Source organism: Hypomesus nipponensis, chromosome 3, assembly GCF_054491055.1.
Source record: "Hypomesus nipponensis isolate SF chromosome 3, ASM5449105v1, whole genome shotgun sequence".
NCBI classification, from domain to species: Eukaryota; Metazoa; Chordata; class Actinopteri; order Osmeriformes; family Osmeridae; genus Hypomesus; species Hypomesus nipponensis.
In genome coordinates this window covers 18,615,441-18,636,832 of record NC_140363.1, presented here as the reverse complement: position 1 = coordinate 18,636,832, position 21,392 = coordinate 18,615,441, and the positions used below count along the sequence as shown (strand labels likewise).

At 50.6% G+C, this 21,392-nt stretch overlaps 1 protein-coding gene and 1 long non-coding RNA gene across 2 annotated transcripts; one reads left to right on the top strand and one right to left on the bottom strand.

The window, feature by feature from the left end:
- Positions 1-2,202: 2,202 nt before the first annotated feature.
- On the top strand, positions 2,203-8,588 carry prox2 (prospero homeobox 2). The gene is made up of 4 exons (XM_084681489.1): positions 2,203-3,804; positions 5,331-5,440; positions 6,561-6,755; positions 7,782-8,588. The coding sequence occupies exons 1-4, from the start codon at positions 2,280-2,282 to the stop codon at positions 7,947-7,949; spliced, it is 1,998 nt and encodes a 665-aa protein (XP_084537615.1). The 5' UTR covers positions 2,203-2,279; the 3' UTR covers positions 7,950-8,588.
- On the bottom strand, positions 3,968-21,073 carry LOC146300188 (uncharacterized). Its single transcript, XR_014732190.1, has 4 exons — positions 20,988-21,073; positions 20,789-20,885; positions 20,117-20,491; positions 3,968-6,183 (listed from the first exon to the last, which is right to left on the bottom strand). It is a non-coding gene; the product is annotated as an uncharacterized LOC146300188 (long non-coding RNA).
- Between the last annotated feature and the right edge of the window lie 319 nt (positions 21,074-21,392).

Below are 21,392 nucleotides of genomic sequence, written 5' to 3'. Positions count from 1 at the left end.
TGTTGACGTCACATAGATTAAACAAATCTCCAGCAGCCAGACAAATCGTGTGGTCAAGAGATTTTTCCCTTGTATTCTACGGGATTTCCACGTGTCCAGTTGTGTCTCAACAACTCCCATTTATCTGTAGAGGCCACGCCTATATTCCGGTTTGCTATGACAGTCTCTCTCTCTCATCACCTCATCTCAACATCTCGGTGCATCAACTCCACTGTCCTCAACGCAACAGGTAAGAAGCATGCTGTTACTATACTTTGGCACACGCGCTAGTAGTGACAAATTAGAATGGTTTAGATTAGATAATGAAAATAATTACAATACTATGTTTTGTGTAACTTATCAAAGCAAGTGTTTGTGAAAGTTTTTCAAAGATTCACATTTCAAGCACAGCATCATTTCGGGGTATTCTCTCACGATTGGGAAGCACATAGCAAGCATGAAAAAAAAAAACAATCGTTTTAAAGTTTAATGTTTGCGTTTTCTGAAAATCGGGAAAAACTTTTTGTATATTGGTCAATAAATAGTAAAACTGTTTAGACGCGTCAAGCTACGTCTTCACGTCTGAAGCTCTTTTAGTTTTGTATTTGGACTTTAAATGCCACGAGTTGTTGATAATATTGAAACAAATCTTGAAGGTTATTACTAATTATTATTAGTTTGGCTGTATTAATGCATTAATATAGTTCAGTTACAAAATCAACAACATCTTTATTTGATTGAACACAGTGAAATAACACATCCAGTAATTTAATTTATTCTATAATCTTACCTGTCCACCAGTTACTGCAATGGATACATCAGTCTACATACACAATTTGCCGTAAATTATAGATTATAGATCAATTCTGTTGCAAGTGTAAAATAGTATTCCCTTGTGGAATATTATTTATTTATTTATTTATACTTCCCATGCCTGTATTTATGTTGTTATTACATGTCTATACTAAGGTTAGATATGTTGTTATTAAATGTATATACTAAGGTTAGATGATATGTTGTTATTAAATGTATATACTGAGGTTAGATGATATGTTGTTATTACATGTATATACTAAGGTTAGATGATATGTTGTTATTAAATGTATATACTAAGGTTAGATGATATGTTGTTATTAAATGTATATACTGAGGTTAGATGATATGTTATTACATGTATATACTGAGGTTAGAGGATCCATTTGACTGTGGCAGTTTTTTTGGCTGTGAGTTTATTAACTAAATATATTACTGAGCCAACTTTATTGCACAGTAAAATAAGATTACATATTGTTTATGCTGTACACATGTTTTAGGCCTATCTTTTTGGTAACTCCTTTTATATATTAATTAATGCATTTTAGACTTAAGATACAATTGTATATTGGATTGTACATTGATTAATGGTATGTACAATGTATCATCAAAAAGACTGAATGCTATCTTAAGTAGGTTATTTTAATTAATTATTGTTTATGTATTAAAATAATAATAATACAAACAACATAACAAATATACAAACATATTACTTTTAGTAGCCAAGGCAAGGCAAAAACATATAGAACCTCAATGAAAACAAATAACACAATCAGGATTGGTTTAGGTTTTCTTATGTATAACTAAAGGTTCTGTCCATACTTACTTTCCACCCTCGTGAAAAACATAATCTATTGAACAGTGTGAAGTTACTTAAGACAATGATTCTCATCTCAATACTTGCATGAATTATCTATGCAATTTCTCAAGCCTTTCAAAAACGGATTTAAAATACCTTTCATGAGTTAAGAACTGTTTTTCATTTTATCGATGATAAAATGTATTGATAATTCCAAACCAAAGATGAAAGGAGACACGAGTGCTGTTTTAGTTGGGTTTTTTTTTGCCTCAAGATCTTGATATTATGGTGGATGTATCTGCAGGTCTTCTTATAATTATCCTTTGATAATTCAATACTATCAATATGTAATTTCACAATTTGCCGACGGAAGAACTCATCTTAAAATCAGAAAGGACATTAAAAAAACATACAATAGTTTCTTCAGTGAAGCAGCATCATAAAAAAAAAAAAGAAAACACAATTATTTTCTTTGAGGGCACAGTTTATATTCAAGCATCAATAGGTGGAATCCATTGAGGCAAAACATGTGAAGTAAGACAGGGAACTGTAAAAATGATTGAGACTGTGATGTACCGAAGTCTTACGGAGCTCTGTTCTGTTCCCAGGGACTCAGATCGGAGAAGAACTCTGTGGTCTGCTCTCTCCCCGTCGTCCCCACGAGGCTTCACAAGCAGCACCGAGCATCATGAACCTCAGCCTGTCTGACCACAACATGCAGACCCCCAGCGACGGCTGCTCGGAGGACGACAAACCTGACCTCATGATCCCCTGCTTCCGCAGGAACATGTACGAGGAGCCCATGACCACCTACTCCAACAGTTCCTTGATCTCTCAGCTCCTGCGCAAGACCATCCACAACAAGAGGACCATGGACGAGAGCCATTTCTGCCTCCCGCCGTCCGCCGTGTCCAGCTCCACCATGGCTGACTCTTGCCAGGAGGACCAGAGCAGCGTCTCTTCCAAGGACAGCACGGCCGAGTCTGCTTCCCCGGGGGGCCAGCCCTCAGCGGGGGCCAGCCCGGAGGGAGAGCGACCGCTCAGCGATCACCTCAAGGCCAAACGAGCCCGCGTGGAGAACATCATCAGAGGGATGGCCGGATCCCCCAACAGCCGGCTCCACGGGGACAATGGGAGGCCGGACTTGGAGGCCAGGGAGGCCTACCGGGAGAACAAACGTAAACAGCGGCTGCCCCAGCATCAGGAGCACTGCCTCAGCGAGGCAGCCCAAGTCAGCAGAGGCGGCGGAGGCGGCGGAGGCAGCAGCAAGGATGAAGAGTGCCACAAGCTGAAGGAGCAGCTGCAGAGCATGCAGACGCTGCTCCGTCAGCTGCAGGAGAAGTTCCTGCAGGTCTACAATCAGGAGGACGCGGAGAGCAAGGAGACAGGGGAGGAGGTGCCCTCTGGCAGCACCCCGGGACACCATGGCCCGGCCGAGGACCAGGAGGGCGGCTACGAGGACGATTACGAGAAGCAACACGACCCGGTGACCGGCGAAGGTGGGGACAGGGGGAAGGCTGAGGGAGGTCACCGCAGGGTCGACAAGAGCCTTCAGGAAACCTTGAAGCAGGAGCTGTCCAAGGCTGTGTCCGAGAGTGTCGACCTGGTGTTCAAGAAGCTGAGCTCCGCCGGCATCAGTCTGTCTCCTCCGCAGCGCCTGTGCCCCAGTCCGGAGCTGCTCTCCCTGGACTCAGAGAAGAAGAACCAGGCGGCGTGTGTCCAGGAGCAGTCCCACGTTGATGACGTCATCAAACCCAGGTCTCTGGATTACTACGAGAGCCCCGCAACCCACAGCCCCCAAGACCAGACGGAGGCTCTCTCCCTGGTGGTCCGCAAGCCCACCCTCACCCAGCTTGGCTCGGCTGGCCAGGCAGTGAAGAGACCCTACCCCCTGCACCAGCCTCCGTTCCAGTTCAGTTACAGCACCCCCCTGCACGACAGCCACATCCTGGAGCACCTCCTCAAATTCGGGCCTCACTCTAACTTCGGAGGCCTCCACTGCATGCCCCCGCCTCTGGATAGAACCTCCCCAGACTCGGTGGACCTTCCCTGGGACAGCATGGCCATGAGGTCTAAGGTGACCTCCAGCCACCTCGCCCACCACCCTCGGCCCTCTGCCCTGGGGCCGGTGGATAGCCTGTGTCTCCCTCACGTCAAGATGGAATGTGGAGACCTGCAAAGCATGGCCGAGAGGAACTCCTACCTGGCTCTCAATATATCCTTGACTACACACAGGGTCTGTGTGTGTGTGTGTGTGTGTGTGTGTCTGTGTGTCTGTAAAACTGTGGATACAACTTTATGGATATATAGAGGAAATATAGTAGGCTACCTAGAGAGTTACCTAGGTTTTACAATATTTACAATAGAAAATGAATAGCAACATAACAAGTATTTTTACTGTCGTATTTAAGTGTACAAACCAGCAGTAAGCTTGCATTCCCAGTTAAACAATGACTGGTCGAGTTCATTGCAGTATGAGCAGATGCAATAAAACCGACTTCAAGGAGAATTTTTTCTTTGATCTCTCTAACCCCCAAGAAAATTACAGCATCTTCTTTAATCTGAGCAGAGTAATGACTTTAAGTCCAGAAAAAGACAAATAAAAAGGAATACAAGGCTTTGATAAGAATTGTCAGGAACAAAAGCCAATTTTCAAAGGCAGTGAAAGCATCAGTTTCTTTTCAGGAAGCAGTGTTTTTTTAGACTTGAAAAGGTGCAGAATATATTCCTCTATCATCTGAGTGATGGGGGTGCATCTAAGAGGTCACGTCTGAGTGCCAGTGAACACCACAAGGGCCTTCAAACCACAACACTTGAGCTCCTGTCTTACACAGGATGAATGCCTCCATCAAAGTATACCATCTGTTTTGGAAAAATTTACCATAAGTAACAATTTAAAATAATTTCCACAGAATTTGAAACAAAAACAACCCAGGAATATTTTTATTTATTTATTTTTTTAAGCTTTGTTTTATTTGAAGATTTGGAAATGCTAGTTGTAGTTTTTGTTACTGTAGTAAGATGACAAAGAAGTGTGACTCATCTTACATCCATGATAAGGAAGGTCCTAAACATTGTCCTAAGTGCTCATTGTTGGGTGGCTATTAGGTCTCGGTTGTTTGGCGTAGAACAGAATACTCTCTCTCTGGATGCTCTCTATATTTGCAGTGCAAAGAGATCCACTTCTCTTTGAAATATTTCACATAAATATTTCATTCCAACTTCCTTTCAGTGTAGAATTCCCTAATAAAGGTATGGTGTGCCGTGGCCTGATAAGAAATAACCTAAGGCGTGTGGTTATGAAGGTGAAGAAGCGAGAGAAAAAAAATAATTAGTAAGTAAAGGAGATATGTTGATACGGCTGACAAAGAATATACTTTAAATATAATGTATTTTGCCATGAGGTCGATTAATAAAAATAGCCTAGTGTTCTCAAAAAGATGGTAAAAATCTATTTACGAAACATCTTTTCAATGCTATCCTCTACCATCCTAGAGGAGAAGACACTAAAAGCGTCCCTTCCTAATTGAAATCCGTAATCTAATTCATAACGCTGTTTTGCCAATAAGCACATGTTAGGGTCATAATTGACTCTCTCTTGTTACTTGAGAGCTGTTCGTCCGTCTAATCCAATCAAACCGGAGTTAGAGGCAACACAACCCTAGCAGTCTATTAACGTCTCGTGAACTGATTTGTGAAGTGTGTCACAGCAGACTGTTGTAACTGCCTTAACGCTGACACATCCAGGAGGGTCTCACCCCCAATCATCTGAAGAAGGCCAAACTCATGTTCTTCTATACCCGCTATCCCAGCTCCAACGTCCTGAAAACCTTCTTCCCAGACGTCAAGGTGAGCCGTCGCCGTCCTCCCCAGAGCAGGAGGCGTGTGGAGCCTCTGAGGGGGGCTATGGTCTGAGGTCATGACTCTGTCTACCTGTGCCTGTGTGAGGGGTGGCAGGGGTGACACCAGCACAACGCTGGAGGAAGAACAAAGCAAGGGAGGGTTTACAGCAACAAAGCAGAAAAGCCAGGAGCATGTCCTGGGGTGGAGAGAGACATGGGGCTCATTCTCTCTTTAAAAAGCCACTCCAGTCAGCAAATGGAGTGACAAAAGGCCGTAAGAGAGGCAGTGCTATTGTGCTGAAACCCAGGCGAGGTTTTATAGCGGTTGGACTGCAGCAACCGCCAGCCTGCAAGCTGCTAGCAATGCTGGTCCTGACAGCGTCCTGCCTGTCAGGGTCCATGACCTGGTCTCCTAGTCTGCACACCCAGCCTCTCCTCGGGCCACTGGAACTGGGCCTTGGGCCTCCTCCCTAGCCTCCTTCCTAGCCTCCACCCTGGCCTCCACCCTGGCCCTGCCCCGAGGTCGGGGGCGAGGCTGCGGCCGGGCCGGGTCTCCTCCTTGCCCACAGCCCCGTGGTGGGAAGTGGCAGGGAACAAAAGGAGCTGTAATCCTGGTGTCTGGTTCCATCCCGTCAGGCCGAGGCAGTGAGAGGGAATCTTCCTTCTGTCCACGCAGTGCTTGCTTTCTCACCCAGCCCAGCGGAGGGGGGAAACGTCTTTGATGCCTGCCCAGCCCTTGGGTGTTTTTTTCTGGGTGAAGAGATAGAACAACAGGGTGGATGTCAAGACTGAGTTTAGAAACACACAGCTATGACAGATGTTTTTTTTTCTTTCTGTAAAAGTTGATGGGAAAAGATCTGAGCAATTAATGTCGAATGAAGTGATGGACCATTGTGATCCATATGGCTGAGGTGTTGATACCCCCAGAAAAGTCGATTTAGATCTTAAATTAATTACTATTTAAGACGCATTTGAATCAAAACATTCATTACCTAAAATAATATTTGCTTAGAAAAATTCAACACAGTTTGAGCATACAGTTAGTTCTTTCTTTTATCACTTGATGATTAAGTCTGTGGAAACATGCATGACTGGATAATTGTCTCATCTCCTCCGCTTCTCTCCAGTTCAACCGCTGCATCACCTCCCAGCTCATCAAGTGGTTCAGTAACTTCAGAGAGTTCTACTACATCCAGATGGAGAAGTTTGCTCGTCAGGGTGTCGTAGACGGGGTCAACGACGTCAAGGACATGTCTGTCAGTCGGGACTCTGAGCTGTTCCGCGCCCTCAACATGCACTACAACAAAGCCAATGACTTCCAGGTACGTGATGACCCCCTGACCTGCCTAGTCTCTCTTCCACGACTCAGCTTTTTTAATATCGGCCGTTGCGGCAGTTAAATATGGTTTTCTTAGTAAAAGGTGTGTGTGGAAGGCGGGGGGGGGGGAGGGGGCATGTTCGACCTGCCCCTGTTCCAACTGATGATGTAGTATAACACACCAAAGCTTTAACGGCATCTTTACTTTACAAAAAATAGATAATTTTCTCTTCAGTTATTTAAAGATCTATCGAGCATTCTTGACCGTCACAGCTCTGACAACAGCTGTGGTGGCACCCTCCATGAACACCTCGAGGGCTGGGACGACGACCATGCAACCATGGCCCTCCCCTGACCCACACGCTACAGCACCTGTGGCTGCCTGTGCAGCCCTTATCTAAACTCCAGGGCGATGCTTTATCAAACTGTGGGAAGAGGAAGCCACAGAATCCCACTAAAACAACTGGGGATTAGAGGAGCATTGCGCCTGACTGGGGCTCAGATTGCTACTGATGCGGAATGCTGAGAAAGATGCTGTGAATTCCGAGGGAGAAGGGAGGTTGGTGGGAAAGGGGCAGCCGTTGTCTTTACCTTGGGACCAAGACATTCCTCTCCCACGGAGGCTTTGTGTCGAGAGATGAGGGGAAAGAAAAATAAGTTATGCCAACAACTGTATGGGCTGGTCTATGGGAAATAACAGCAGCCGTCGTTCAGAGAGAGAGAAAGGAGAGGGAGAGAGCGGGGGGAGAGAGAGAGGAGCAGAGAGAGCCTCGTCCCAGCATCCTTGTATCCAGGTTCTATCTCATGGTTGCTGGTGGGATTCCTGGGAAGGGCCCTAACCAGCTCCATCTCCTCTCACAACATCAGGGCTGGAATCGAGTATTTGATGACCTGATGATTTGTTTGAGACAGTGTGTTACGAGTACAGCAAAAACTATTTGAAGGCGATGAGTGTTGGTAAAAGCTAAGACGCTTTCCAAAAAAGGTCACTTTGTGATCTACAACTTTGATTTGTGTTTTCTTTAAGCAGGTTCCGGATAGGTTCCTTGAGGTTGCTGAAATAACCCTACACGAGTTTTACAACGCCATCTCAACATCCAAAGATTCAGACCCGTCGTGGAAGAAGGCCATATACAAGGTTATCTGCAAACTGGACAGTGATGTTCCTGACGAATTCAAATCCTCCACCTGCCTATAGAACTTTGTACAGATAAAGACAACATTTTGCCAACAAATCTAAAAGCAAGAGAGATTTCAGTGTTGTAAATAAAACATTACCACGTCAGTCAAGGAATTATCTACTAAAATGTTCTTTTTAAGTTACCTTTTGCCAAATGAAATAGGTTATGTTGTCTTTAAAACCGATTTTCAGTATTACATGCGTTCTTTTTTCATTTTTTAAAGATGTTAAGGTGTATACAAAATATATTGTATAGCATGTTGGTTACGTATGGATCAGTGATATTTGACAGTTTGTGGAACTTGATGGTCATGGCAAAGACATAAATTGAGAATGTGGAAAACGTTTTGTACATTTTTGAAACAATCTTTTGACTTTTATCTTGGGTATGTTTTGTGGTTTTAAATCCTCTAATTCAGAAACAATTATAGAACCAACTCTCTGGGAATCCAGTCTGCTTCAGTTGGATCAAATACAGTTAGTGTATAATAAAACTAGAACTGTACATTTGAGGACACCATACAATGTTTTAAGATTATATTAGACAGTCATTTTACAGAAAGTTATAACATCTTTTGTCATTAAGTGCAAGCATTCAATCAAGTACAATCAATATATATGTATTGTGTTTACTGTGAACATGCCACAAACTCTGTATTTTTGAGTGGTTAAAATACAGTATAGAATAAAACTGCACTTAACTCTTATAATGTTAGTGTCATGTGTTTAAAATAGGAATAACATGAATGTTACACACTAGAGATATTTCACTGTTTCAAATAAATGTGTTTTCTATTTGACATGTTAGCGACTCTCCATCGAAAACATTTTGTTTAAATTCTGTGTCACTACGACTCCTCTAATCCGGGCCATACAAACCATGCTGCTCATATTGTTCACTGAAGCCAATTCAAGTCGACTTTCTAAGGCCGGCATTCATTGTTGCGGCTCGCGCGGATGCGAACAACTGCCGCGTCTTAAAAACAGACACAATGCATTCCCTCCTAATGACTAATGCCCAATGTGACCTCATATCAGAATAGTGCGACCAAAGCAAAATTCCACAAACCCGTTGACTCTTTCTTCCAGGCACCCGCTCAGAGTGTGGTAATCACTTCACAAACACACGCGTCCGTCACTGCCTTCTGGCCCCCTCTCCGGTCACACAACACACACACACACACACAATACGCACACATACATGCATAAATAGAAATGTTGGTTGAACAAAATCCTGGAACGTCTAAATTAAAACAAAGAAGGAGTGACAAAGTTCAGCTTTTCATTCAAGAGCTTTTACATCTTAGAAACTAAATGGGGGGGAAAAAAAATCAACTGACAAGAAGCACTTCATCAAAGTAGAACGTTTGGTGTTCATGTGATGAACTGTTTTGGCACAGCATAGAACAAACATTTAATTGGAAAACCTGTTAGGCACCCAAGTACCAATTACATTGGAAATGATAACATTAAAGAAATTAAAACACAAGTTTGATTGGCTTTGTGAGAAGGACTGGAGAATGCAAACCTTTGTAATCATTTAATACATTTCTTTTCAATTAGATCAATCTTCTTCCGTAATTGATTAAAATGTTCAACTCAATTAAAATGTCACTGGTTGAACCTAAGTGCTTTATTCCAATTAATTTGTTATGACATTTCCAGTACAAGACTTGGTAATGAGATGTTAGTTTATTTCCTCCAGGAACACAGTGACACTTATTAAGGGACATGTTGCACTTGTTGATTAGTTGTAACTGATGTAACTGCTTGTAGGCCTACTCGCTGTGAATTCTATTATTGTTGCTTGCTTTTCTCCAGGTAGCCTCTAGAACTTCCGAGGATCATGTTATTTAATTGTAATTTGTTTAACTACATGCTCTTATTGTTCTTCCCATTGGCACTTATTTGCTTTTCACAATGTATGCCTCATGTTTTGGCTCCCCACAATGTTTTGGGGGCTATCTCGTTGTTTATGATCGTTGACCTATGCACTTTTTGTAAAGCTCTCTCTTGGAAGTCGCTTTGGATAAAAACGTCTGTTAAATGAATACATGTAAATGTAGCATCTGATATGATGAAGGAAAACAAAGACAGTTGTCTCAAACTTTTCGAGCCTTCACAGCTCTCCTTCTGTGGTTTCTCTGAAGAGGAACTCTCACAGGCAAACCAAATAGAAATAGTTATTTAAACGTTAAGGTAGGTGCATCCCTGAGAGCAATGCCATAGGCAGATATGAAAGACTAAGCTTGTATGTATTGTGGTATACATGTGTCTGTGGGTCATCATGGCCATGGGTGTAAGGCATGGGCTAGCACGACCACCCATATAACTCCTCATAACACCAACAGAGATGAAGCCTGAAGAATACTTAGTGGTTGGAGCATTTCCGTGGATCAACTGGTTACAGGTTCAAATCTCTGTGCATTGCTTTGGATAAATAGCATATGCTAAATGAATACATTGTTAATGATAGATTTTACCCATAGAAACGACCTTGTTCCCAGAGACCTGTACCCATAGAGACCAGTCCTGGAGACCAGTTCACCTCATGTGCTGGAGGCCCGCATGGTTGTGTTCAGAGAAAAGGAGAGTTACAGCCAACATGAAATATTGGCTGACACATACATGCTTGTCAATAAAATGATTGGGTTATTTATAAGTTCAACCAGGGGCGATTCTAGGATGAGGCCTTTAGGGGTGCTCAGCCCCCAATGAGAATGTGACATGAATACAGTGCCTTGCAAAAGTGCTAAACCACCTTGCTAATATAAATCCCTAATTTCACTGGATAACAATTAATACATTTATGTATTATTATGCAAAATACCGAATGAATGAAAACGAAGGATGTCCCTTTCTTCATGAACTACCAGCATCAAATGATATTAAACAACATATATATATATTTTAATTATTATAATTTTTAGGGGTGCTGAGATGAAATCTAGGGGTGCTTGAGCGTCCCTAAAAAGGGTCTAAGATCACCACTGAGTTCAACAAAACAATTGTAGAATTTGACATTTGTTTTTCACATGTTTAATGTCTCACTCTGCAAAGCGACGAGTAGGCTACAGCAAAGCAAGAGAACCGGTGTCACCTAGTGGTCGTTTGAGGAAACACAGCTGTGTTCTAACGTCATCGGCTGGGATTCCCAGATTCGTTAAGAAGCTGTTAACGCCAAGAGCTTCTTAGGAGCGTTCTAAGAGCGCTCTAGAACCCTCTCAATGGCTGTAGAAAAAATGTGTAAAAAAACGAAAAAATATCTATAGTTTGATCATTTTGCCTACAAAATATTGTTCGTGGTTTTGGATTGTATCTTCTATCACAGTCAGATTGTTTAAATCCATAAACAGGTTGTAGTCACGGGCTCCTTGCAACTGAGCAACAGAACTTCAGAATTTTCTCTGTATTTATTCTACAGTATCGTAAACAATTACGATCTCTTTAAAACATATTTTACAATCATGTTGTATACGAGGCCTCACAAAAATGACCCAACTGTAAAAAGTGCCATGCAGAGAAAACGACGTCAGGAGCCTTGAATAAGGAGGAATATCGTTCTGAGAGAAGACACTGTGAGAAGACAAAGTTCCTTTCAGGTGATGGTGCTGTGATCAAACCCAGGAGGGCTGGAGACTGAGGGAGCAAGGTTCTGATCAAACCCAGGAGGGTGTAAGGATGAGATCTCTTCACAGGTAGACCGGACAGAGGCACGACTATTCGAAAAAAGGGTTGACTCTGGTTTTATTAGCAACAACGTCAGATCATGTCACCAATCCACAACAGAGTGGCCAGCATGAGTGAAAAGCAGTTCTTTCAGATGGACATTTTATACATGAGCTGGACAGTACAGATATAGTAACCACCAAAACATGTCCTTAAGCAGCACACATTCCATGACTTAATGCACAGGGAAAACAACACCCAGGTGGTTCGGTCATCACTCATCGTTTGTACTATTTTCTGCATGTTGCTCTTTCCAAAGGTGAAAGTAGCACATTCCTCTATCTATATGTGTACAGTCAGAGGCTCACTGTGTGACCTCTTGACCACAGCAAGAGACGACCTCACATATGTAGAGAAAACCTGCATATCAGAGGGCTGGAGACTGAGGGAGCAAGGTGCTGCGATCAACCCCAGGAGGGCTGGAGACTGAGGGAGCAAGGCGGAGGCACTGGGCGGTCCTCCTGCTTAATCCTGTTTGTCCTCCATGCGGGGCTCTCTCTCCCTGAGGGGGCGAGCGGTGTTGGGGGACAGGAACTTGAGAATGGAGGACACTGACTTTAGGCTGCCCTTCAGACAGCCTCTCCTCGACGTAGTTTCGTGTGATCACCGGTAAATCTTTATTAATTTTAATTGGAGCCCCCATTTAAAAGAGCAATTAAAGCGGATTAATCGAGCCCATCCCGTATAATGTGTTCTGTTAATTAGTTTGTCAGCACTGTTTTAATATCGCCTAATGACTTCATATTTCAGGGCTGACATTAAAGGGATGCTGAATGGAAAGGAATGGTTTTATCAGAATGTGCCGTTGTCGGGGGCGATGTCCCCAGTCACCAGGCAAGGTCAGGACTGGAGCCCTGAGGAGGAAACAGGGGGCACACGCCTCAGGGACACACACACACTTAACACACACGCACCCTCACACACACTTCCTCACACACTGTCCTGTCGTGGAAACACACACCTCGCACGCCCCTTCACTCTCTACCACAGAGACTCAGTGATTCTCTCTCTCGCGCCTCGACTCCCCCCCCCCCTCACACACCCTGAGGGCTCGTCTTTTGAAAGCAGGCATTTCAGTCTCCCTGGAGAGATCAAGAAGTCAGGGAGATATACGCCACCATACTGAGAGAGGAATAAAAGACACACATGAAAGGCTCATCAATGTGTTGCATCTCGGCTGTTTCAGTGTTGACTTTAGATGCTGCAAATCCGCTGGGAGACAGAAACAGAGAGAGAGGCCCATGACCCTGGCCCTGTGAGGGAGAGAGGGAGGCCCATGACCCTGGCCCTATGAGAGAGAGAGGGAGCCCCATGACCCTGGCCCTGTGAGGGAGGGAGGCCCATGACCCTGGCCCTATGAGAGAGAGAGGGAGCCCCATGACCCTGGCCCTGTGAGGGAGGGAGGCCCATGACCCTGGCCTTGTGAGGGAGGGAGGGAGGCCCATGACCCTGGCCCTGTGAGAGAGAGAGGGAGCCCCATGACCCTGGCCCTGTGAGGGAGGGAGGCCCATGACCCTGGCCCTATGAGAGAGAGGGAGCCCCATGACCCTGGCCCTGTGAGGGAGGGAGGCCCATGACCCTGGCCTTGTGAGGGAGGGAGGGAGGCCCATGACCCTGGCCCTGTGAGGGAGGGAGGGAGCCCCATGACCCTGGCCCTGTGAGGGAGGGAGGCCCATGACCCTGGCCCTGTGAGAGAGAGAGGGAGCCCCATGACCCTGGCCCTGTGAGGGAGGGAGGCCCATGACCCTGGCCTTGTGAGGGAGGGAGGGAGGCCCATGACCCTGGCCCTGTGAGGGAGGGAGGGAGGCCCATGACCCTGGCCCTGTGAGGGAGGGAGGCCCATGACCCTGGCCCTGTGAGGGAGAGAGGGAGGCCCATGACCCTGGCCCTGTGAGGGAGGGAGGGAGGCCCATGACCCTGGCCCTGTGAGGGAGGGAGGCCCATGACCCTGGCTCTGTGAGGGAGGGAGGCCCATGACCCTGGCCCTGTGAGAGAGAGAGAGGGAGCCCCATGACCCTGGCCCTGTGAGAGAGGGAGGCCCATGACCCTGGCCCTGTGAGGGAGGGAGGCCCATGACCCTGGCCCTGTGAGGGAGGGAGGGAGCCCCATGACCCTGGCCCTGTGAGGGAGGGAGGGAGCCCCATGACCCTGGCCCTGTGAGGGAGGGAGGCCCATGACCCTGGCCCTGTGAGGGAGAGAGGGAGCCCCATGACCCTGGCCCTGTGAGGGAGGGAGGCCCATGACCCTGGCCTTGTGAGGGAGGGAGGGAGGCCCATGACCCTGGCCCTGTGAGGGAGGGAGGGAGGCCCATGACCCTGGCCCTGTGAGGGAGGGAGGCCCATGACCCTGGCCCTGTGAGGGAGGGAGGCCCATGACCCTGGCCCTGTGAGGGAGAGAGGGAGGCCCATGACCCTGGCCCTGTGAGGGAGGGAGGGAGGCCCATGACCCTGGCCCTGTGAGGGAGGGAGGCCCATGACCCTGGCTCTGTGAGGGAGGGAGGCCCATGACCCTGGCCCTGTGAGAGAGAGAGAGGGAGCCCCATGACCCTGGCCCTGTGAGAGAGGGAGGCCCATGACCCTGGCCCTGTGAGGGAGGGAGGCCCATGACCCTGGCCTTGTGAGGGAGGGAGGGAGGCCCATGACCCTGGCCCTGTGAGGGAGGGAGGGAGCCCCATGACCCTGGCCCTGTGAGGGAGGGAGGCCCATGACCCTGGCCCTGTGAGAGAGAGAGGGAGCCCCATGACCCTGGCCCTGTGAGGGAGGGAGGCCCATGACCCTGGCCTTGTGAGGGAGGGAGGGAGGCCCATGACCCTGGCCCTGTGAGGGAGGGAGGGAGGCCCATGACCCTGGCCCTGTGAGGGAGGGAGGCCCATGACCCTGGCCCTGTGAGGGAGAGAGGGAGGCCCATGACCCTGGCCCTGTGAGGGAGGGAGGGAGGCCCATGACCCTAGCCCTGTGAGGGAGGGAGGCCCATGACCCTGGCTCTGTGAGGGAGGGAGGCCCATGACCCTGGCCCTGTGAGAGAGAGAGAGGGAGCCCCATGACCCTGGCCCTGTGAGAGAGGGAGGCCCATGACCCTGGCCCTGTGAGGGAGGGAGGCCCATGACCCTGGCCCTGTGAGGGAGGGAGGGAGCCCCATGACCCTGGCCCTGTGAGAGAGAGAGGGAGCCCCATGACCCTGGCCCTGTGAGAGAGGGAGGGAGGCCCATGACCCTGGCCCTGTGAGAGAGAGAGGGAGCCCCATGACCCTGGCCCTGTGAGGGAGGGAGGCCCATGACCCTGGCCCTATGAGAGAGGGAGGGAGGCCCATGACCCTGGCCCTGTGAGAGAGAGAGGGAGCCCCATGACCCTGGCCCTGTGAGAGAGAGAGGGAGCCCCATGACCCTGGCCCTGTGAGAGAGAGAGGGAGGCCCATGACTCTGGCCCTGTGAGAGAGAGAGGGAGCCCCATGACCCTGGCCCTGTGAGAGAGGGAGGGAGGCCCATGACCCTGGCCCTGTGAGAGAGGGAGGGAGGCCCATGACCCTGGCCTTGTGAGAGAGGGAGGGAGGCCCATGACCCTGGCCCTGAGAGAGAGGGAGGCCCATGACCCTGGCCCTGTGAGGGAGGGAGCCCCATGACCCTGGCCCTGTGAGGGAGAGAGGGAGCCCCATGACCCTGGCCCTGTGAGAGAGGGAGGGAGGCCCATGACCCTGGCCCTGTGAGAGAGGGAGGCCCATGACCCTGGCCCTGTGAGAGAGGGAGGCCCATGACCCTGGCTCTGTGAGGGAGAGAGGGAGGCCCATGACCCTGGCTCTGTGAGGGAGAGAGGGAGGCCCATGACCCTGGCCCTGTGAGAGAGGGAGGGAGGCCCATGACCCTGGCCCTGTGAGAGAGGGAGGCCCATGACCCTGGCCCTGTGAGAGAGGGAGGGAGGCCCATGACCCTGGCCCTGTGAGAGAGGGAGGCCCATGACCCTGGCCCTGTGAGAGAGGGAGGCCCATGACCCTGGCTCTGTGAGGGAGAGAGGGAGGCCCATGACCCTGGCTCTGTGAGGGAGAGAGGGAGGCCCATGACCCTGGCCCTGTGAGAGAGGGAGGCCCATGACCCTGGCCCTGTGAGAGAGGGAGGCCCATGACCCTGGCCCTGTGAGAGAGGGAGGCCCATGACCCTGGCCCTGTGAGAGAGGGAGGGAGGCCCATGACCCTGGCCCTGTGAGAGAGGGAGGGAGGCCCATGACCCTGGCCCTGTGAGAGAGGGAGGGAGGCCCATGACCCTGGCCCTGTGAGAGAGGGAGGGAGGCCCATGACCCTGGCTCTGTGAGAGAGGGAGGGAGGCCCATGACCCTGGCCTTGTGAGAGAGGGAGGGAGGCCCATGACCCTGGCCCTGTGAGAGAAGGAGGCCCATGACCCTGGCCCTGTAAGGGAGGGAGGCCCATGACCCTGGCTCTGAGAGGGAGAGAGGGAGGCCCATGACCCTGGCCCTGTGAGAGAGGGAGGGAGGCCCATGACCCTGGCTCTGTGAGGGAGAGAGGGAGCCCCATGACCCTGGCTCTGTGAGAGAGGGAGGCCCATGACCCTGGCCCTGAGAGAGGGAGGCCCATGACCCTGGCTCTGAGAGAGGGAGGCCCATGACCCTGGCTCTGAGAGAGGGAGGCCCGTGACCCTGGCCCTGAGAGAGGGAGGCCCATGACCCTGGCTCTGAGAGAGGGAGGCCCATGACCCTGGCCCTGTGAGAGAGGGAGGCCCATGACCCTGGCCCTGAGAGAGGGAGGCCCATGACCCTGGCTCTGAGAGAGGGAGGCCCATGACCCTGGCTCTGAGAGAGGGAGGCCCATGACCCTGGCTCTGTGACAGAGACCAAGCAGGAGATGGAGGTTGGGGCCGACACAGCCTGACCCTGGCCCTCTGTGATTCTGAGACCAACATACATGGCGACTGTGGGGTTCTCATGATCAGTTTATTCATCTGATAGAGAGTGAGAGAGATAGGAGAGAAAGTGAGAGAGAATTTGTGATGAGCGTGAATGACAGATGGATATAGTGAAAGTAGGAGAAAGAAAGAGGGAGAGAGACAGAAGGGTGAGGGAGGGAGGGAGGGAGGGAGGGAGGGAGGGAGGGAGGGAGGGAGGGAGGGAGGGAGGGAGGGAGGGAGGGAGGGAGGGAGGGAGGGAGGGAGGGAGGGAGGGAGGGAGGGAGGGAGGGAGGGAGGGAGGGAGGGAGCGAGGGAGCGAGGGAGAATATATATATTTATAGGGCAGGAGAGAGAGAGTGTGGTCAGAAGTTGATAAAAATAAAACAGTAAACCCTCACCAAGCGCCCCCCCTGCTGGTCCTGGCTCCAGCGTGCCTCCCTGCTAATGTGAGTATGTCCTCACACCTCCACTCTCCTCAGCAGATTCATAAATCTCATTCCCATTATCCCGCTAATTAGCCAGGATTACAGGAGCATGTAATGCCCCCGCTTCCCAATAGATTGATTGGAGGATGGTCTCTTTGTTTTGAAATCACTTCCTGATTGATGTACAGAGCCCTAGTTTGCAATTGTAATGGCCCAGATGTTAACAATCAAATGCGTTTCCGCTCCAGGAAGTAACAGTCTGTCATGGAAGAGGAGCCAGCCAGGCGTGCAGCTGCACAGCACAGGAGGGTGGGAGGGGGAGAGGGAGGGTGGTGGGGAGGGAGGGGGAGAGGGAGGGTGGGAGGGAGGGTGGGGAGGGTGGTGGGGAGGGAGGTGGGGAGGGGGAAGGTGGGAGGGTGGGAGGGAGGGTGGTGGGGAGGGTGGTGGGGATGGAGGGAGGGAGGGGAGAGGGAGGGAGGGGGAGAGGGAGGGAAGGAAGGTGGTGGGGAGGGAGGTGCGGAGGGATGGTGGTGGGGAGGGAGGGGGATAGGGAGGGAGGGGGATAGGGAGGGAGGATGGTGGGGAGAGGAGAGGAAGAGAAGGGTTATATTCAGGAGCTTTGGCAAGTGTGGACGACTAGTGAGATGGAGAGATGGACCTCTGTACAGCCATGTTTCCATCCCCTCTCTGGTCCTCTGTTCCCCCCTAACATGACCAGAGCACCAGGCAGGCACCTGGAGGTGTTGCTGTCAGCTGAAACAGACTCTGTGTGGTGACACGCACCTCAGTCAGGTGCTGCTGGGCTCTGGAAGTGTCCAGTGTTTGAGCTATCGTTTGAATTCAACCCCTCAGGCCTTTCTAAGACGCATCCGTGGACAAAGAGCGACTGTCCCCTTTTCACCCAAAACATTTGAAGGCCCATTTAGTTACAGAAGGAGATATCCCACTCGTACAACACATAAAGGAAGGTGTTAGTTGTGAACAGTCACTGTCTGTCAGAAACTAAATATCATCAGTGCCCGAGGCCGCTTGTGCTGCATCGTGACGCTGAAGCGGAGCTCAACATCGCCCACTAGAGGGCACTATTGACTCACCCAACCCACTCCCCTCCCTCATCTCACCACTTCCTTCTTCTTACCCTTCACCGATAAATCACTTTCCAGGATGGTTAATGGATATGGAAGCAGATCGTGAGTGAGCTATCTGTGGGGCGATAATTTAAGTGAAGATCCTCACACTGATCTCAGTGAAAGGTTATTTATTTCAACAATAATACAGGACACAGAGAGGGTTACGGTGAGGGGGGGGGGGGAGATTGCTCATCTCCAATGGAGCGCTGTGTAAATTGGGTTCACTTTCCCCAATGAAAATATGGAGCGCAGTTTATTTTCGACTTCCTGCTCATAGAGGGCTGCTCTGGCCTGCCAAGGTGTCTGGGGAGAGGAAGGTGTCTGTGCAGAGGAAGGTGTCTGGGCGGAGGACTGGGAGATGGGTCCAGACCTTGACTAACGCCCCTGTCGTCCCTGTGTCTCTTCCAGGCCTGGGGAGGCATGGGCCTCATCTACTAGTACCCACTCTGCACTAATGAAATGGTTTGACCACAATAAGGATGGCCTATTGTGTGGCATGATGAAAAGACCCTGGCCATAGCTTTTACTGGATGTAGGGTAGTTGGGAGTTGTGTGTGTGCTTCTGTGTGTGTGTTACCGTGAGCTGTGCTGTATCGATCGTCGGTGTAGAGGGGGAGCCCCAGGCCTCTCCACCCAGGCCTCTCCACCCAGGCCTCTCCACCCAGGCCTCTCCACCCCAGGCCTCTCCACCCCAGGCCTCTCCACCCAGGCCTCTCCACCCCAGGCCTCTCCACCCAGGCCTCTCCACCCAGGCCTCTCCACCCCAGGCCTCTCCACCCAGGCCTCTCCACCCAGGCCTCTCCACCCCAGGCCTCTCCACCCCAAGCCTCTCCACCCCAGGCCTCTCCACCCCAGGCCTCTCCACCCAGGCCTCTCCACCCCAGGCCTCTCCACCCCAGGCCTCTCCACCCAGGCCTCTCCACCCCAGGCCTCTCCACCCCAGGCCTCTCCACCCAGGCCTCTCCACCCCAGGCCTCTCCACCCCAAGCCTCTCCACCCCAGGCCTCTCCACCCCAAGCCTCTCCACCCCAGGCCTCTCCACCCCAGGCCTCTCCACCCAGGCCTCTCCACCCCAGGCCTCTCCACCCCAGGCCTCTCCACCCAGGCCTCTCCACCCCAGGCCTCTCCACCCCAGGCCTCTCCACCCAGGCCTCTCCACCCCAGGCCTCTCCACCCCAGGCCTCTCCACCCCAGGCCTCTCCACCCCAGGCCTCTCCACCCCAGGCCTCTCCACCAAGCCCAGATCGTCCTGCTCTCCCTTCATGCAGATAAAAGCCTGATTATGGCCGGCTGACATGTCTGAACAGGGCTGGCAGGGAGCAGGAAATGGCTCCATATGCCTTCCCATGTGACCTGATCCTCCTCGTGCATCTGTGTCGACTGGTTCTGCTTCACATGACGGGCCCTCCGCACCGGGCCCTCCGCACCGGGCCCCCCACACCGGGCCCTCCGCACCGGGCCCCCCGCACCGGGCCCCCCGCACCGGGCCCTCCGCACCGGGCCCCCCGCACCGGGCCCCCCGCACCGGGCCCCCCACACCGGGCACGGCCAGAGGCCAGAGGGCAGAGGCCTGGCAGAAACACGGCCGGATGTGGCTGGGCTCACAGAGGAACGTAGAGGCAAACAGCCTGCGTGGGCACGTGACAGGGAGCCGTAGCGGGGTGCTGTGGCTGTCTACAGTGCCTTAGAGTCTCACACTGTCAGACAGATATGCATCAGACACCAGCGCGCTGTGAGACGTTTCCATAGGGTGGCATCTTGACAGACGGAGCACCGTGATAAGCCCCTGTCACAGAGATATTACAGACGCATCTATGCTCAGCCCCCCGCTAAACACCTTCTTTCAGATTCTCCGTGGGCCTGAAGATGTGTTGCCCTGCAGGCCAGCCTAACACACTCCCTCCCTGTAGAAGGACGTGCTGGGGTCCCATGAGCATCAGACTTCTCTGTTTGCGGCCCTGACACGGCAGGTGAGGGAATCTGGCCCTTGGGAGTCGCGGAGGGACTTACCAGGCAGGGAAACCCGATCCAGGCGCTGTGGGTTGGGGCTCTGGGGGGCGGGGGCCGTCCCCAGATGGGCCTGCTGATCAGCCTCCCTCCCTGGGGTGGGGGAGACCTCCTCCCCCCTGGCCTCCAGATGGGGGTCACAGCCAGGCCTCTTCAGACGCCTCACAGGGGGACATCCTGGTCGCTGGTCCCAGGGGAGAGGGGACCCGCCTGGGAGCGGCAGCTGCAGCCCTGCCAGGCTCCTGGAGCCCCAGGGTGGACCTGCTGCTCTGCTTGTGCCCCATTGGCACGGGACACATGGGGACGTGTTGTGCTCTCCTGCCTGGTTGGAGCCGACGTCCTGATGGAGGAGCGAGGCAGCAGGAGCATCTCAGGCCCCTATGTGTGTGGAGAGACAGAGAGAGAGGGATGGAGAGAGAGAGGGGGGAGAGAGAGAGATGGAGAGAGAGAGAGGGGGAGAGAAAGGGAGAGGAGGACAGAGATGGAGAGACAGAGAAAGGGAGGGAGATGGAGAGACAGAGACGGAAAGAGATAGAGATGGAGAGGGGTAGGTATTGTGACAATTGCTGAAAATGTAAGTGTGGGACTATTCATTTATTCATTAAACAAATAAATATATGACATTTCCCTAAATATTGGGATGGTAAGGATGGGATGAGGAAATGCAGGACTCACATATCATCTACATATAAATGAAATCTGTTTTCACGCACACCACTGTCTTTTATTCCAAACACAGCTCCTACTTCCTGTCATCGCAGGACGGAGAGATCTTCAGGAGAAAAAAGACAACGAGAGAAAACATCTTTTCTTAGCCTCCCTTTGTTACGGAAGTTACGGAAGCCGTTATTAAAAGTGTGGCGTGATTGATAACCTGTCAGTCATTGGAATAATCAGGACCAATCCCGTAGTTTGCAGACGACCCTGGTCCCGCCCCCATCCCTTCTGCCCCTATCAACCCCCAACACATCCACCTGCCATTGGAAACCTGTAATTGAATGATTTTTTGTCATTATTTTGATTAATCATATTAATTTGTACTAATTAAGAGATGGTTTGAAGTGATGACAATTAGATTAATGAAATTAGTTTGAACTTTTTTCCCCCCTCCACCTCATAGTAGGAATAAAGAAAAAGCGATCAGGACTGTTATGAAACAGTTGGCAATCTGGATTTTGGGACTAATTGAATGTCTGATTTTATTAATGATGAAATTTATAAAAGTCCTTGGGGGGGGAAATTAACGCAGATTCAGCTGCTAAGAGTGGAAAATTAATTA